At 51.6% G+C, this 17,996-nt stretch overlaps 1 protein-coding gene across 1 annotated transcript; it reads left to right on the top strand.

The window, feature by feature from the left end:
* The first annotated feature begins 2 nt into the window (after positions 1–2).
* Rnf40 (ring finger protein 40) lies at positions 3–16,322 on the top strand. Its single transcript, XM_028885589.2, has 20 exons — positions 3–106; positions 215–418; positions 800–967; positions 1,043–1,184; positions 2,469–2,675; positions 3,153–3,274; positions 3,374–3,520; positions 3,605–3,679; positions 4,430–4,549; positions 4,635–4,814; positions 6,835–6,970; positions 7,974–8,095; positions 8,185–8,612; positions 8,693–8,810; positions 8,964–9,113; positions 9,286–9,498; positions 9,576–9,701; positions 12,924–13,064; positions 13,148–13,249; positions 15,176–16,322. Exons 2-20 carry the CDS (start codon positions 287–289, stop codon positions 15,350–15,352), a joined length of 3,006 nt encoding a protein of 1,001 aa, XP_028741422.1. The 5' UTR covers positions 3–106; positions 215–286; the 3' UTR covers positions 15,353–16,322.
* The last annotated feature ends 1,674 nt before the right edge of the window (positions 16,323–17,996 follow it).

Raw genomic sequence — 17,996 nt, 5'->3', positions numbered from 1 at the left:
AAGTTTCGCCACATCCGGAGCGGCTCTGACGCCTGCGCTGTGCGTCTGGCGGCCGGTGACGTCCGGTGAAGTCCAAGATGGTGGCGCTCGGCTGACCCTACCGTGGGTGCGGACCCGGGCCAGCGGGGGCGGGGTCCGGCTGGCGAGCCCCGCGGGGCGCTCGGGGCTCCGGAGCCCCGGGCGCGTCCACAGCTCTGCCCTCTGTTCCCCGCAGGTGACGGAAGTGCCGCCTCCGCCCGCCTGACGGCCCCGGAGAGCCCGGAGCTGCCCCGCCGCCGCCGCCGCTATGTCTGGCCTCAGCAATAAGCGCGCCGCCGGCGACGGGGGCTCAGGACCCCCAGAGAAGAAGCTGACCCGCGAGGAGAAGACCACGACCACTCTAATCGAGCCCATTCGTCTTGGGGGCATCTCTTCCACGGTTGGTGGGCTTTTGCTAAAGTCATGTTTGGCCTCAGCCCAAAGCGTTCAGAATCTTGTGTGTGCACGTGTGTGTGTGTGTACACACACATCGGGGCGGGGGGGGGGGCATGGCACACGTGTGATCAGAGGACAACTTTGTAGAGTCGTTCTCTCCTACTCATACATAAATATGTTCCCATAAGTCGTGCGATTTGTTAAAAAACTTGTTAGGAAAAAGATAGTGGTAGAAACAGAATGTGAAGCTCTCTGTATATGTCTGAGTCTTTGGATTTCACTGGTAGCTAGCCTTAGTATACCGCTCCCCTTTAATCTAGTCGCCCTCCCTTGTCTCTGTGATGGCTCACTGCCTGACACTCCTGCCGTCTCTTCCCCCTGGTAGGAGGAGATGGATTCCAAGGTCCTGCAGTTCAAGAACAAGAAGCTGGCGGAGCGGCTGGAGCAGCGGCAAGCTTGTGAGGATGAGCTCCGGGAGAGGATTGAGAAACTGGAAAAGAGGCAGGCCACTGATGACGCCACGCTCCTCATTGTCAACCGCTACTGGGCCCAGGTGGATGCCCGAAGACCGCCCTGCTGGAAAAGGCACTGAGGCATTCATAACCTCTTTGGTTCTTTCTTCTTTCAGCTGGATGAAACCGTAGAAGCCCTTCTCCGATGCCATGAGCGCCAGAGAGAGCTGTCTTCGGGAACAGAGGCAGCTGGGTTCCAGGAGGGGCTAACCCGTGATGTTATCCCTCGAACAGACCCAGGGACATCAGATCTGAGGGGTAGGACCAGAGCCCTGGGGTCCTTAATTTCTGGGAAAAGTCTGGAGAAGGAGGTGGCTTTGATGTTGATCTGCTGAAATGTCCACCCCACCCACAGCTGTTTAAAGTTGATTTCATGCCAGCTGTGGTGGTGCACACCTTTAATCCCAGCACTCAGGAGGCAGAAGCTGGTGGTTCTCTCCTAGAGTTATAGGTCAGCCATGGCTACTTAGCTACATGGTGAGACTCTGTCTCAAAAACAATTAAAAAAATTAAATGATAGCCGGGCGGTGGTGGCGCACGCCTTTAATCCCAGCACTCGGGAGGCAGAGCCAGGCGGATCTCTGTGAGTTCGAGGCCAGCCTGGGCTACCAAGTGAGTCCCAGAAAAGGCGCAAAGCTACACAGAGAAACCCTGTCTCGAAAAACCAAAAAAAAAAAAAAAAATTAAATGATGAGTAACAACAAAGTTTTAGACTCTAACTGGATCTTCATAATCCCAGCACTCGAGAAGTAGAAGCAGGTAGATCCCTATTTTTTTCTAATTATTTATTCAGTTATGGTCTTTTGAAGCAAGGTCTATGTCACCCTGGCTGTCCTGGCACTCCATCTATAGACCAGGTTGGCCTCAAACTCAGAGATCCTCCTGCCTCCTGAGTGCTAGAATTAAAGGCTTGCACTACCACTGCCCAGCCTCTGTTGTTAAAAAACAAAACAAAACTGAACTGGACTTGAGTCTTTGGCAATCTTAAACAGATCACAGGTGTAAAAATTAAAAAGAAAGAAAAGGAATACTCAGTAGTAATTATGGGTTTATTCTAGACATAGAGGGATCAAAATAAACAGAAAGAAATATATTCTTGCCATAAAGGAAACTATATAACCATAGTAAGTAAAAAGAATTGGGGCTGCTGAAGAGGAATAAATGTGGTAGGAGGCTGGGTTCTACTTTAGATTGAGAAGGCAGAGGAGCCTTCTCTGAGGATGTGATGTTGCTGATCCTTAAGAAAATTAACTATTGTTAGACATGGTGGCGCACGCCTTTAATTCCAGCCCTGGGGGCTCAAAAGCAGGTGGATCTCTGTGTGCTTGAATGAGGCCAAATAAGATCCTGTTTTGTCTCAGAAAAGAAAGGAAATTAGTTATTTAAATTTTAGGTATCTCCCTGTTAAGATAGGACAAGAGTACACTGCGGGCTGTATTAATTAGCTCTTGAGATTGAAGAGCTCACTTTGGAACATGGTACAGTTTGATGGTCACTGCTGCTTTTATTCCCTTTATTATGGGGGTTCTCTGTCCCTTCCAGAACCCATGCCAATGCAGTTTCGAACCCCTCTCAGTGAGCCAGCCCTGGCCTTTGTGGTGGCGCTGGGGGCCAGCAGCAACGAGGAGGTGGAGCTGCAGCTGCAGGGACGGATGGAGTTCTCCAAGGCTGCCGTGTCTCGGGTGGTGGAGGCCTCGGACCGCCTCCAGCGGCAGGTGGAAGAACTCTGTCAGCGCGTCTACAGCCGGGGTTAGTTCTGCAGACACTGTCCTAGAGAAGTCCGTCCCCACCCGCAGCCTAGGAGTCCCCTCCCTGATCTCAGTAATTCCTTGAGGACAGAGTTCCCAATGAACAGTCAGCCTTGTTCTTGTTGGAACCACTGAGTTCCAGATGGGGATTTCACCTTTGACCCTGAAGTGGGACCCCAGAGAGATGACTGGAGGAACTGTTGTCTCTGGTAGGGTCAGACCTCTCGAGTGAGAGGGCTCTCTGAAACACTGTACAAACCTCAAAGGTGCCTGTTATCCACTGTTCCAAGAGGCAAGTACCCAAGCTTTTTGTGACAGCAGGCTTCTCTCTCCTATCGTCAGCCCCCCTACCTAGTGTCAGCCCAGCAGTTATTCCTGAGCTAGCTTTGCTGAGACAGCTGGGGCACCACACTCAGCGCGGAAACTCCGGGATGGATTATCCAGGGCTTGACTCTCAACCTGGGCTCTGCATTCCTAGGGGACAGTGAAGCCCCTGGGGAGGTGGCTCGGGTGCGCACCCGGGAGCTGGGCAGAGAGAACCGTCGACTCCAGGACTTGGCCACCCAGCTGCAGGAGAAGCATCACCGCATCTCATTGGAGGTGGGGATCAGGGGCTTCTGGATGCAGTTAGAACCAGGGCAGGGTTTGGTTTGCCACCTAAGGGTCTCAGGAAACCAAGCCACTTTCCATTGCCTCCAGTACTCGGAGCTCCAAGATAAAGTGACATCAACAGAGACCAAGGTCCTGGAGATGGAGACGACAGTGGAGGACCTCCAGTGGGACATTGAGAAGCTGCGCAAGCGAGAACAGAAGCTCAATAAGCACCTGGCAGAGGCCTTGGAGCAGGTGCGCGAGCGGATGGAGCCAAATGGAGAACTCTGGAACTCTGACTTCCGCCCCTCACATGCTTTGTGTCTGTTTTCTCTGCAGCTCAACTCTGGCTACTATGTGTCTGGGAGTTCCTCGGGCTTTCAGGGAGGCCAGATCACACTTAGCATGCAGAAGGTGAGCGCAGCATTCCTCCAGTCCAGCCTTGGACCTTCCCTGAGGGCAAGCATCTGTGTCCGAGACTGTTCCCTGCTGCACCTTTTTCTTTCATTCACTTACATACTTAGTTATTAAACAATTTCAGGAGTTAAGTGCTAGGAGCTAGGCGACTAGAGAGCACCGGTGACAGCCGGAGCTTGACTTGACTTTGTCTTGAGAAGCCGTTGTGCATATTTGAGCATGCTCGGTCCTCTTGAGCATCTCCCTCCGCCTTGACGCTGGACTTCAGTCTGTGTTTGCACAGACTTTATGTTTTGCTCCTTTGATTTTGAGGCAGGATCTCATGATATAGGCCAGGCTGGCCTGGAACTTGCTGTGTAGCTGAGGGTGACTGATCCTTTTGCTTTTGTCTCCCAAGTGCTGAGATTATAGGCTTTGAACTGCCATACTTCTAATCGGTTTCTTAATGAACTCCAACTCTGTTTCGTATGAGGGAGCAATAAAGCTCCCATGGAAGTTAGGTTCTATTCGGGGGAACATACAAGTAATAAATAGTACATAAGTTGGTAATGAGTAGCATAAAGAAAAAGTACAGGAAAGATATCCCGTACAGGGCTGATTTTCTCCATTTCCCCAGAGCCTTTGGCAAACCCTTGGTTTGCCTCTGTCAGTGCTCAGCACAGGGGAGCCTGGGAGGAATGCATGGGGATTGTGGGGGACATACTGCCCGTCCTGGTCTTGCCTACCACAGCCCCTTCCACTCCTTAGTTTGAGATGTTGAATGCAGAGCTGGAAGAAAATCAGGAACTGGCCAATAGCCGCATGGCGGAACTAGAGAAGCTTCAGGCCGAGCTTCAGGGGGCTGTCCGGACCAACGAACGGCTCAAGGTAGGCTGTGGTTGAGACTGGGAGGCCTGGACTGAGCCGCAGATCCTGGCGCTAATCGGACCCTTCTGGACGCCTTCCTCGCCAGGTGGCCCTGCGGAGCCTTCCTGAGGAGGTAGTTCGTGAGACAGGGGAGTACCGCATGCTACAGGCTCAGTTTTCCCTGCTCTACAATGAGTCTTTGCAAGTGAAGACCCAGCTGGATGAGGCCAGGGGGCTGCTGCTGGCCTCCAAGAACTCCCACTTGAGACACATTGAGCATATGGAGGTATGGTGTTGGAATAGTTGGGTCTGGGGTGAGGACTAGACCTGTAGGGTTGGGACATTCCTGAGCTCCCGTGGGTCCTTATGAATCTGTTAAGAGTCCTTTGTGGTGGCGCACGCCTTTAATCCCAGCACTTGGGAGGCAGAGGCAGGCAGATCTCTGTGAGTTCGAGGCCATCCTGGTCTCCAAAGTGAGTTACAGGAAAGGCACAAAGCTACACAGAGAAACCCTGTATCAAAAAAAAAAAAGAGTCCTTTGGGCCTAGAATCTTCCTTGGCCAGGGGTGAGACTGGGGGATGTATATCTTTGTTTTTCTTCCAATTTTAATCATTAACTCCGTTATTTTACAAAATATTTTTTTAAGTACCATTATAATAACCATAAATGTTCTGTAAGACCTGGGCTCAAAGAACAAACTCATGAGATCCTCCTGCCTCTGCCTCCTGAGTGTACGATTATGTTCGATGAAAAGCATGAACCGCTGCCGCGGCCGCCGCCTTTACTGTGTCTTTAATAATCCGATGTGAAGTAACACAGTAAAATACAAGCCCATTTAAACACAAACTGCTTTAATGGCTGCAGGAAGGAGCTGGTTTTGTTTTCTGTTTTTCATGCATCTGGTTCTGGTAGAAAGTAGTTTGCATTAGGGCAGGTGCACCCTGGAAACATAGTTTTCTGCTTGTGCGTATTAACTGGATCCAAGACCACACATAGACAGAGCTTGTTCTGAGCCCCTTCGGCTGCTCTCTCTCCAGAAGTCCCAGTGTTAATGACTCGGATGTTTTCTGGTAATGGCATTTACAGTTACTTGTCTCCAGTCAAATTTTACATTTTCTCTAAGTGAAGCAGTGAACATAACAAGGAAAGCCTCCAGAGTCCAGTTTCTACCCACATTTTCTGGGGAGCAAAACAGCAACTCTGCATGGCAATGGGAATGAATTTCAGTTTATTCCTATTAGTTTTTAATCATGTTAACATTAGAAGAAATAGAGCTGGATATCCAAAAAGAAATATTAGTGTCGAATATTTCAGGACGTGGAATAAGGATTGCATACATGTCTTCTTATTTAAAAAACAAAACCAACCAAACAAAACCAACCAAGCACGTTACATATGTGTGTGTATGTATCATTTAAAGTTTTTACATATATGGATGTTTGCCTGCATGTTGATGTGTACACCACATGTGTGCCTGGTTTCCTCTGAAGCCAGAAAAGGGCATCAGATCCCCGGGAACTGGAGTTAACAGATGGTTGTGAGCCACCATGTAGGTCCTGGGAATTGAACCTGGGTCCTCTGTAAGAGCAGCCAGTACTCTTAACAACTGAGCCATCTCTCCAATGCCTCCTCCTTTTTTACAGTTTTATTTTTAGGTATAAGTGTTTTGCTTGCATATATGTATGTGCAGCAGTTTGCCTAGTGCCTGCAGAGACCAGAAGAGGGTATTGCATCCCCCGGGACTAGCGTTATAGAGGGTTGTGAGCTGCCATGTGTGGATTGAAAACCAAACACAGGTCCTTTGGAAGAGCAACCAGCGCTCTAACTGCTGAGCCATCTCTTTATCAAGGTGTCAATATATAGCCTTGGGTGGCCTGGGACTCACTAACTACATAGATCAGGCTGGCCTCCCATGCAAGACATCCATAAGCCATTGCTTCCTGAGTGCTGGTATGAAAGGCATATACCATAATGCTTGGTGTATTTATCGGTCTTACATTCATTCACTAGAGTCCTTTTTTTTTTCTGAGAGACATGAGATTAAGTAACCAGTGCTGGCTTTATTTCTTTTTTTCTTTTTGAGACAGAATTTCTCTGTGTATCCCTGACTGTCCTGGAACTCTGTAGACCAGGCTGTCCTTGAACTCAGAGATCTGCCTGCTTCTGCCTCCCAAGTGCTGGGATTGAAGGCATGTGTCACCACCACCTGACAGCTTTATTTCTTTATAAGCAAAAACTAGGTCTTTTCATTAGTATGAGGGTAGGATTTTCATAGGCTGCATGTTTTTAATGCCTCAACCCACAGAGTGATGAATTGGGGCTGCAGAAAAAATTGCGCACAGAAGTTATCCAGTTGGAGGATACCCTGGCCCAGGTACGCAAGGAGTATGAGATGCTGCGCATTGAGTTTGAACAGAACCTTGCGGCCAACGAGCAGGCTGGTACGTGGTGGGCTTGGGTGGAGGGAATCCTGAACCTTTCGGCTGTTTATCTAGAGCAAATAGCTTGAGCGTTTCTCAGAGCCCCAGTCCCCACAGAAAAAAAGGCGGTACACACTACCTGTACCACTCCCAGTGCTGTTAGCAGCTGGGATGGGTCGCTGAGCCGGTGACGCCTGTGAGCTCTGCTGACCTCTCTCTCAGAGATTTGTTCACAAAGGTTTATTGAGTACTCCCCATGAGCCACACTCAGTTCTAGGTTTTAGGGTTTTGTCAATAAACAAAGAATCTCTGCTACTGTGGAGTGAGTCCAGTAGAGGGGTGATAGACAGTGAAGGAAAAATAAAATAAGTGAAGCAGGAACCGAGCATGATGCCCCCACCTTCAATCCCAGCACTCAGGAGGCAGAGGCAGGCAGATCTCTGAGTTCGAGGCCAGCTTGGTCTACAGAGCGAGTTCCAGGACAGCTAGGGCTACACAGAGAAACCCTCTGGGGGGTGGGGGGACGGGGAGAGAAGAACACTGACTGCTCTTCCAGAGGACTCAGATTTGATTCCAGTACCCACAATTCTCCGTGATCCAAGACCCTTTTCTGGCCTGTGGGGACACTACACTACACAGACATACATGTAAGTAAAACACTTACACATAGACTTCACCGGTTAAAGAGACTGATGTTTATGTGTATAAGTATTTTGCTTGCATGCATGTATGTCTGTGTACCTCATGCATGTGTGCCTGGTGCTCACAGAGGCCAGAAGGCACTGGATCCCCTGGAACTGGAGTTACAGACAGTTGTAAGCTACCATGTGGGTGCTGGGAATTGATTCTGAGTCCTCTGCAAGAGCAACCAATGCTCTTAACCACCGGGCCATGTGTCCAGCCTCTCTGAGGCTTTATTTCCCCCTCTGTATAATGGGAGTGTTGGCTCTGCTCGGCTTCTCTCCCCTCTGGGGAGTAGGAGAGTTGGGAAGAGACTGTCCTACGTATCCACTTTCTTTCCCAGGGCCCATCAACCGCGAGATGCGCCACCTGATTAGCAGTCTCCAGAATCACAACCACCAGCTAAAAGGGGATGCCCAGCGATATAAACGTAAACTCCGAGAAGTACAGGCTGAGATTGGCAAAGTGAGAAGAGGGAGCTGCCTGGGAAAAGCCTTCGAGAGATCTTAGTGAGCAGTGGCTCACCTCGTTCCTATTTTCCTCCATCTTTACAGCTCCGGGCCCAAGCCAGTGGCTCTTCCCACTGCATTCCCAGCCTGAACCACCCAGACGACTCTGGCCTCAATGCCCTAGCCCCAGGGAAAGAAGATGGTGGGCCAGGCCCTGGAGGTACCCCCGACAGCAAAAAGGAGATGGCTTCAGTGCCTGGAACCATCTCCGCTGCGTCTTCAGTAAAGAAGGAGGAGCTGGTCTCCTCTGAAGATGATGCCCAGGCCCTGACCCCTGGGACCCAGGGCTTGCCCCCTCGGGGCCGAGAACCTGAGGCCAGACCCAAGCGAGAACTTCGGGAACGGGAAGGGCCCAGCCTGGGGCCTCCACCCGTAGCCTCAGCTCTCTCGAGGACTGATCGAGAAAAGGCCAAGGTGGAGGAAGCCAAGAGGAAGGAGTCAGAGCTGCTCAAGGGTCTCCGAGCAGAGCTCAAGTGAGGCCATGTCGCTCTCCCTCCCTGTCAAGTAGCGTTCAGCTCTTCTTACTAAGAGCCCCTCCTGTACCCTTCTCTAGGAAGGCCCAGGAGAGCCAGAAGGAGATGAAGCTGCTGCTGGACATGTACAAGTCAGCACCCAAGGAGCAGCGGGATAAGGTGCAGCTCATGGCAGCTGAACGGAAGGCCAAGGCTGAGGTGAGGGCACGGGGGGGGGGGCATGCAGAGTCTCGCCCAGGGCTTCAGAGCCGTGGGTCAGCTTCTCTTCTTCTTCTCTCACTATGCGAAGCAAGCTAGTAGTGGTGTTGCTGTGTGGACCAGTGTTTGAGGGCTTCCCTCCCATGGATGCAGGTGGATGAGCTTCGGAGCCGCATCCGAGAACTGGAGGAAAGAGATCGAAGAGAAAGCAAGAAGATTGCTGATGAAGATGCCCTGCGACGAATCCGGCAGGCAGAGGAGCAGATTGAACACCTGCAGCGCAAACTGGGTGCCACCAAGCAGGTGAAATGCCCTGTGGTCTCCTTGCTTCTAAGTGCTGGGATTCCCTTAGCCCTCTGTCACGTGCCTTTAGCGCGGGGCATTTTGATGGTCTGGGCACATGCTGTTTTCTTGGGAGTTCCCCAACAGTGAACTTGTTTATCTACCACTTCCTGTCTTCCCTTCCCACTTGCAGGAGGAGGAGGCCCTGCTGTCAGAGATGGATGTGACAGGCCAGGCTTTTGAAGACATGCAGGAGCAAAATGGGCGGCTGCTGCAGCAGTTGCGGGAAAAGGACGACGCCAACTTTAAGCTCATGTCGGAGCGGATCAAAGCCAACCAGATTCACAAGCTGCTCCGAGAGGAGAAGGATGAACTGGGCGAGCAGGTTCTTGGCCTCAAGTCTCAGGTACGGCAGCTGTGGTGTGACGCCTGTGGGTGAAGCTGCAGAGGCTGCACCCCAGTACTGAGGCCTCCCGTCCTCAGGTGGATGCCCAGCTGTTGACAGTGCAGAAGCTTGAGGAAAAGGAGCGTGCTCTGCAAGGCAGCCTTGGGGGTGTGGAGAAGGAGCTGACGCTGCGAAGCCAGGCCCTGGAGCTTAATAAGAGGAAGGTAAGGCTGGGCCTTTGGGCATGGCACGTGTATGATTGGTTCATGTCTTTCCCGCTAGCTCTGCCTGGCAATCCTGACCCAGGTGACCCAGGGTGAAGCTGGGCTCTGCTTCCTGGATAGCTCACAAGTATATGTTTACTATTTATCAGGCCTTGTACTCAGGCATGATTAATCCCATTTTATTTGTGTGTGTGTGTGTGTGTGTGTGTGTGTGTGTGTGTGTCTCCCTCTCCCTCTCTCTCCCTCTCTCCCCATCTCTTTTTCTCTCCCATGAAGGTAGGGTTGAAGAACAGGGATTGTAATCAGGATATCATCCATAGTTGCTTCTCAGCCTTGGTTTTGAAACAGGGTTTCTCACTGAACTTTCCGTTCTAGCTAGGCAAGCTGGCTAGTGAGTGAATCCCTGGGCTTTGCCCCTCTCCACTGGGTTACAGACATGCACTGCCAGTCCTCGCTTTTTCCATGGGTCATCTGGGGTCCAGTACAGTACATTTGGCCTCACGTTCGCATTGCCTGTCCTTCACCCGCTAAACCAACTCCCCAGCTTCTTTTGGTGCTGTTTTAAACTTAACAGTAATCCTACCAGGATTACTGTTTTTGTCTGTGGGAGTTTTTTGTTTTTAATTAATGTGTATGTCTGTGTGCATGTGTGTTCAGGAGACCAGAAGATGGTGTTGCATCTGGTAGAGCTGGTTATAGACAAGTGTAAGCTGCCAGGTGGGTGCTGGGAACCAAACTCGGGTCCTCGGCAAGAGCAGCCAGTGCTCTAAGCAGTGAGTCTCTTTAGCCCACCCTGTTTCATAACTGAGGGATCTGAAGCTTAGGGAATGTCAGTTGACTTGTTCAGGAACAAATAAAGCTGGGATTGAGATCCATGCCAAGTTCCTGAATACTGGGCTAGAACCACTCATTTGTGCATGCAAAATGGCTCAGTTGAGTAGAGGCACTTGCCTCTAACCCTGATGACCCAAGTTGGATCCCTGGGATCTATTTGGAAGGAGAGAACTAACTCTCACAAGTTGCCCTGTGACGACTTCCATGGGTGTGGCATGCCATGTATGCCCACACACATACACCCAATAGAGTCATTTAAAAAAAAAAATTTGAGGTTGAGGCCAGCCTGGTCTACAAAAGTGAGTTCCAGCACAGACAGGGCTGTTACACAGAGAAACTCTGTCTCGAAAAATCAAATAAATAAATAATAATTAAAAGTCACTGGGTAACTTCAAATAGATAGGGTGGTAGTCGTTTTCTTCTTTCTTTTTTAAATGATTTATTTATTTTTATTTTATGTGCATTGGTATTTTGCCTGCATGTATATCTTGTGAGAGTGTCAGGTCTTGGAGTTACAGACAGTTGTGAACCACCATGTGGGTGCTGGGAATTGAACCCAGGTCCTCTGGAAGAACAGCCAGTGCTCTTAACTGCTGGGCCATCTCTCCAGCCCCTCTTTTTTTCTTTTTTTAATGTGGGTTCTGGGAATCAAACCCGGGTCCTCATACTTAGCACTTCAGCAGCCAGGGCATCCCTTCAGCCCTATAGCGGTTTCTTGAGAGTTGGCTTGCTTTTGTTTTCTCACTGTGGGGATCATGATAGATTTGAACTCTTTGTGTGTGTCTGTTTGTCTAGTGACATGGTCTCTCTGTTTAGCGCCTGCTGTCCTGGAAGTGTTATGTAGATCAAGCTGGCCTGTGGCCTTTGGCCTCAGACTCAGAGGTCAGCCTCCCGAGCACTGAGGTCAGAGACATGCATCACCATGGCCACTTTTTTAGACTTACTGGTTTTAATTTATGCGCATGGATGTTTTTGCCTGCTTGTATGTCTTTGTACCACAAGCTTGCCTGGTGCCCTTAAGAGGCCAGAAGACGCATCAGATACCCTTGAACTGGAGTTATAGGTGGCTGTGAGCCACCATGTGGGTGCTGGGAACTGAAACCAGATCCTCTGCTAGAACTGCAAGTGTTCTTAACCACTGAGCCATCTCCAGCTTGAACTCTTGATTTTTTTGCTTCAGGCTCCCAGGTGCTGAGAGTACAGGCTTTATATGAAACCTAAGAAAACTGGGCTGATGATGTCGCTCAGTGGCAGACTGCTTTCCTAGCAGACATCAGACCCTGGGTTCAGTTTCTAGTACTGTATAAACTGGCCTACAAACTCAGCCCTGGAAAGGTCAGCGGGGGATCAAGAAGTCGAGGTCATCCTCAGCCACACAGCGAGTCTGAGGCCAACTTGGGCTGTGATTTTTAGAGACCTTGTTTGAAAGGTGGATTGAGATAGAGGATTAATTGGAGAGATGGCTCCGTGTGAAGATGGCCGCTCTTCAGAGGACCCGGGTTCAATTGTCAGCACCCATATGGCATCCCACACCTGTCTGTGAGGGTCCACCACCCTTACATAGACATGAATGCAGGCAGAACACCAGTGTACATAAAATAGAAATAAACTATTAAAAAGAATTTTTAAAAGACAAGATTAATATTGATTTCATAACTAGTGGGGTATTGTCTTCTGGTGAATTCATTTGTGTAAAACAGGATTTCATGTCCCTGTTACATGTCAGGCTTTGTGCTCACCAACACTGGGTGAGCCCTACCTCCCTACCAGTAATCCCACAAAGAAGTAATGCTGCTCACCCCTCACATTTTTCTCTTTGTCTGTCTTTGTTCATTTGATTTTGAGACATAATCTCTCTATGTAGTTAGTCCTGGCTCTTGTCGAGCTCACTCTGGAGACCAGGCTGGCCTTGAATTCAGAGAACCTGCCTCTGCCCCCCAAGTGCTGGCATTAAAGGCATGCACCACCACACCAGGCTCTTTTTCTTTTTAAAACAAGTTCTTAATGTATTCGAGGCTGGCCTGGAGCTCTCAGTGATCCTCCTGCCTCAACCTCCAAACTGCTGGAGTAACAACTACCTGCCACTACACTTGGTTCAGACAGTCTGAGTAAGGAAACTAAGACTGTGTGAAAGAATAATAGCGCTCCTTGGGGACGTGATTTCAGAGCTGAGTCCCAAGGGAGAGTGAGTATGTCAGAGTTGATAGCAACAGAGACAAGAGCCTGGAGGAGGCTCAAAGACCAGAGGGAGCACTCTACTGTAGTAAGATGCTGTGTTGAAAAGAGTAGGAAGAAATGAGGCCGAGCACCACAAGGCAGGGTCATCTGTGGACTCTGGCCCCCAAGCTTGGGCATACAGTCTTCTCCTTCCTGTTCCCCCCACCTCAGGCTGTAGAAGCAGCCCAGCTGGCTGAGGACCTGAAGGTGCAGCTGGAACATGTGCAGACTCGGCTTCGAGAGATCCAGCCGTGCCTGGCAGAGAGCCGGGCTGCCCGCGAGAAAGAGAGCTTCAATCTCAAGAGGGCTCAGGTATGTGCCTGGGGAGGGCCCGTAGTCACGGTGCGGGAGGCATGCAGGCATGCACTTTCTTAGCCTGGCTTCTGCTGCTCCAGGAGGACATTTCCCGGCTGCGGCGCAAACTGGAGAAACAGAGGAAGGTGGAGGTTTATGCAGATGCTGATGAGATCCTGCAGGAGGAGATCAAGGAGTACAAGGTGGGATGTGGTGACTGCTGGTGGGGGTTGGCTAGTCTCTGGGGCTCAACAATCAGACAGGAGAGCAGAAGGCCCTGATTGTGGAGTCAGACTGGCCAAGCATTGGTTGTATATATGCCATGTGGCAGGAGAGGGATTGCACCCTGTCCCCAGCAGTTAATTTATAGTAATGCTGCCATCTCAGTGATAAGGAATGTGATGCAGACGTCGGAGACAGGGAGGACTTACCCAAGGGAAGTCTCCAGAGTAGCCCTGTCACCCAAGCTTGAAGAACGGGGATGAGAGAGCTTATGAGAAGGGAAAGGCCCCAGGATGAGCCATGTGGTCGGAGGAGAGATGGGTGAGGAGCATCAGCAGAACCTGAAGGCTGTGGGGCAGGCTTGGTAGCCTGTAAGCAGAGAAGAGGTTTTTATTTGTCAGGTTTGGGGAGGTGGAGGAGCGTGTGATGCCTGGGATTACACCTAGGGCCTTCTCCAAGCTGAGAGCATGCTTCTCCACTAAGCTGTATGCTCAGCTCCACCCAAGGTCAGATGTGGGGCTAACGGAGCTGCGGTGGGGGGGGGGGGCTGTCAGGGAAGTCGTTAGAGCAGTGCGCTGAGTGAGAAGTGAACACGTGGCTAAGGGAAGGAGGCACGGACACGGAAGATCGGCTCAGGCGGTACTCAGGAGGTGGACTGCCGGACTCAGGGAAGGTCACCTGGCCAGAATGAAGGACGAGGGACACCAGGGAGGCTCGGGCTCTGGGTGGCAAAACTAGGTGGACACCCCTCACGAGTGGCTGGGGAGTGGTTTCAAGGGCGATGAGAACACCCTGCCTCTGAGCCCACGTGGGAGGCTGGGAAAGCACTCAACGCCAAAGGCTGGGCGTAGAGAGCAGCGGTTTCAAGAAGAGCAGGGCTGTCTTCTCCCCTTGGAATCTCAACATTTCAGTGGCAGGCAGAAGTGACACCCAAGGGTTGGGAGAGAGGTGATGGGAAGTAGATGAGGAAGGAGCGTGACCTGAGCCCTGTGCAGGGCTCCGAGGACTTGGTGAACTTGGGTGGAACAAGGGTGGTCAGATCACCTGGGCCACTGTAGTGAAGAGGTGACGGTCAGTAATGTGAGGGATCCCTTTGTGGCAGTTGGGCCGTCAGGAGGAAGAGGCAGACATGGACAGCTTGAAAAGGCTTTCCAGTGCTCATGGCTGGCAGAGTCCTGAGAGAGTGAGAAACACTGATCTGAGGGAGCTGGGCTAGCTGGCTGGGACCCCAGATAGGTCAGACACACGCCATGCAGGCTGACACAAGGAAGTGGCTGACTGGAGCTGAAGGAAGGGCCTCCTAATGGCAGTTGGGAGGTAGGCGTTAGGCTAAGAGAAGGTCCACAGCAGGATCTTGGGGGTCCCACCGGGGTAGGTCTAAATGAGTGTAGAGCGGCATGCTTCTCATGACTACCATGTTCAGTAGTGGCTTAGCAGGCACAGAGAAGAGGCGGACCAGTTGGGGCTTTTGCCCAAAAACGCAAACAAGGAAGAGATGAGGAGTTCAGGCTGATCCCTGTCCTCAGGAGAGCCAGCTGCTCTGCTGCTTTGTCGTTTTGTTTATTTTCTTTGGGTTTGGTTGGTTGGTTTCCTCTTGTTTTTGAAGCAGGGTTTTACTGTGTGGCCCAGGCTGACCTTGAGACTACAGCAGTGCTCCAGGCTCCGCCTCCCAAGTCCTGGGGCTGCAGCTGTGAGCCGCCCTTCTTAGCTCCTTTCTGACTGGAAACTTGGTCTCTGAGCCTGACTCCTCATCCATGCCGTGTGGGTTCCCACTTTCAGAAGTTATGGTCAGAATTAGAATCATCTGCCATTGGGTGGGCCTGGCCTGGAACTCCTGGTGTTAGCTTAGAGTGTGGACACTGTCAGGGTTGCTCTAAACATGGTGTCTGTCTGTCTGTCTGGTCCAGGCGCGGCTGACCTGCCCCTGCTGTAACACTCGCAAGAAAGACGCCGTGCTCACCAAGTGCTTCCACGTTTTCTGCTTTGAGTGTGTGCGCGGCCGCTACGAGGCCCGCCAGAGGAAGTGCCCCAAGTGCAACGCGGCCTTTGGTGCCCATGACTTCCACCGTGTGTACATCAGCTGAACCCGAAACTCAGGGGACTCTGAAACACCCATAGACCCTAGGGGCTGTGCCCCCAGCTCCCCACTCCCCCAGGGGCAATGGCCCCAGCCTCCTTTCCAGACTCCATGAACCCAGCCCCTATGTACCTAGATGGTTTGGGGCTATTGGTGCATGCAGGAGAGGTGGAATTGACCAAGCTGAGTACCATCTTTTCCTGAATGTCAGGTCTGCAGCCTAGGGCACTCCCCAGGTTCACAACACCCAACTGGAGCCTTAGGAGCTGGCCTAACTCTGTTTCTGCTGGGGAGACAGATCCATCCTTACCCCTAAAGGGGAATTCCTCCACCAGGAAAGGGCTTACCACCTGCCTACACGACCTCAGTGATGACCAGGGACCCTTTGCTTGGCACTGGGTCCTGGGCCCAGGGAGCCTTTCTTCACCTACTTGGCTCCAGGCCTGGGCAGGACTCTCGCCCTCCTGTGGAGTTTCCTGTACCCTGGCGTAGCTTTTGTGTGAAGAAGGTGCAGCCTTGGGTGTCTGCCCATTCAGGGAAGCTCTGCAGATACAGACACTGCCGCCTCCTTGTGCTGATTCAGGGTCATCGCTGTCTTTTAGCCAGCCACTCTTCCCGGGCCCTCTTGACCCTTCTCCGCACACCCTGCTGCTCCCTGAGCGCCTGGTCCGCCCTGCTTTCACCTTGGTGGTCTGAATTGTGGAGGTGCGGCTTGCCTGCCAGGAGGGAAGGGACAGTCTAGCACTTCCAGTCATTCCAGGTAGAGAGCTTTGCCTGCTGTCCTGTGGCTAGCCTGTGCTCAGATACTCCCCGCAGTACCTGCCTGAACAGACGCAGCAGTGAGGACAAGACCCATGGAGCTGGCAGATGCCCTGCAGATAGCTACAGGGTCTTTTGGACTCAGCCTCTACTCTAGAGGTGTTGTGTATGGGCTGCTAATTGTTATGAATAAATACCCAACCCTAGGCTGCCGAGTACCCAGTCCACTTGGTCTAAACACAAGTCTAGGTGCTACACCTGGGTTGGTGTGGATCTGGGGTTGGGAACTGGGCACATTTGAGAACCCGCTTCAGTCCACCCAATAACTGGGCCCCAGTGAACAATGGCGGGCATATCTGCAGAGACCTGTTTCAAGGAGCGATGCAACCCAGCTCACACTGGAGAAGCCTTTGGTTAAGGGTTGGCCACGCCCTTGGCGGTCATTGGCCATTCAGATAACAGCTTTTGGGTTGCATCCTGGGAGATGTAGTCCATTACCTCGTCCTGTTTCCCTGTTGTGCTGGCCAAAGGCAGGCGAATCTTTAATTTTACCCCCCCCCCCCCCACTCTGCGAACGCACAAACCACCACACCTCAGCATGGTGATTTTTCATTGTAATCTGCTCTGGCCACTATCTGGGCCCTTGGAGAACGTTTGCCCAAACATGTGGCGTGTTGTTTCTGGATTCAGAGTGCTGTCCGCTATTCCGGCGGCGCTTTCCTGGAAGTCACCCTGGGACTAGAGCCATGGCCGGTGCTGAGCGGGGTTGGGGTGGGTGTGGAAGCGGCGGTCATAACCATGGTAGTGGCCTCAGGCTTAGGAACAGCAGTGCCTTTTGGGGGCTCTTCGGCCTTTCCTGCCGTCTTGCCTTCGTGAAGACTACAAGCCCTTTCTGCTTTCTGACCCCGCCTGGTTTCAGATGGGTCGCAGTGGCTGAACCAAGGTGGACTGGAGACAGAAATGTGGGCCACTGTGACCTCGGGCGTGGAGCTGGCAGTGATGGGCACGCTCGCAGAAGCACGGGTCGCCCCGGGAGATGACATTGGGCCACCAAGAAAGCCGCCCCAACTGGAGTGGTTAAGGTGGGAGGAACGCAAAGTATGACATCATAAAGACAGCCACCCGAGCTAGTGGGAGTGCCTGAGAGGCTTGTGCGCCAGCTGGTCCCCAGTTCTCTTCCAGCATGATCCGTCCTCCCAAGTCATGGCCACATGGCTCCTTAAGTAAATGCACACCGTTCCCTTAGAGGCAAGTCCTCAGGGCTGGGGCACTCAAACCTCCATGTGAGGTGGATAAAGTAGAGCATACCACTTCCTTAAATCAGTATTGCCACCTTAGGGCAGGGAAAACAATAAACCATCAGTCTGTCACATGGGTGCAGGATCTGTCTTAAATGGCCAATAAGCTTTCTTTGCTAGTCAGAATTCTCCCTTGGCCAACTCTGGGCAAGCTGGAGTTAAAGCTGCCTCAGCATTTGATGGAGACAACTCCCAGAACGCACCTCAGGCTTTGGCTGCCACATTAGCGGGCTTGCCTCATGGTCACCGCCTTCTATCTCTTCTTTCAACCATAACCGGACTTCCCTTTGCACTTAGCCTTTCTCTGAGGTGTTTATCCAGGGCCCAGGCTACAGCTACTGAAACCCAGCTCCTGCAGTTCTTCCCCAAGGTCGCCCCGCCCCCGGCTGCACCCCATCGCTCCCCTATGCTCTGGAGCGGCGGTTCTCAACCTTCTCTATGCTGTGACCCTCACTACAACAGTTCCTCATGTTGTAGTGACCCCAAACATAAGATTATGCTCACTGCTATTTCATAACTGTAATTTTGCTGTTATGAATCGTGATGTACATATGTTTTTCAATGCAAAAAAGTCATGACCCACATGTTGAGACC

This window comes from Peromyscus leucopus, chromosome 1, assembly GCF_004664715.2.
Source record: "Peromyscus leucopus breed LL Stock chromosome 1, UCI_PerLeu_2.1, whole genome shotgun sequence".
Lineage (NCBI taxonomy): Eukaryota > Metazoa > Chordata > Mammalia > Rodentia > Cricetidae > Peromyscus > Peromyscus leucopus.
This window is presented reverse-complemented; position numbering and strand designations above follow the sequence as displayed.

Coding starts and splice junctions, on each gene's coding strand:
- Rnf40 (XM_028885589.2), top strand. CDS start 287: ATGTCTGGCCTCAGCAATAAGCGCGCCGCCGGCGACGGGGGCTCAGGA. Junction 419..799: donor TTGGGGGCATCTCTTCCACG/GTTGGTGGGCTT, acceptor TCCCCCTGGTAG/GAGGAGATGGATTCCAAGGT. Junction 9,499..9,575: donor TTCTTGGCCTCAAGTCTCAG/GTACGGCAGCTG, acceptor TCCCGTCCTCAG/GTGGATGCCCAGCTGTTGAC.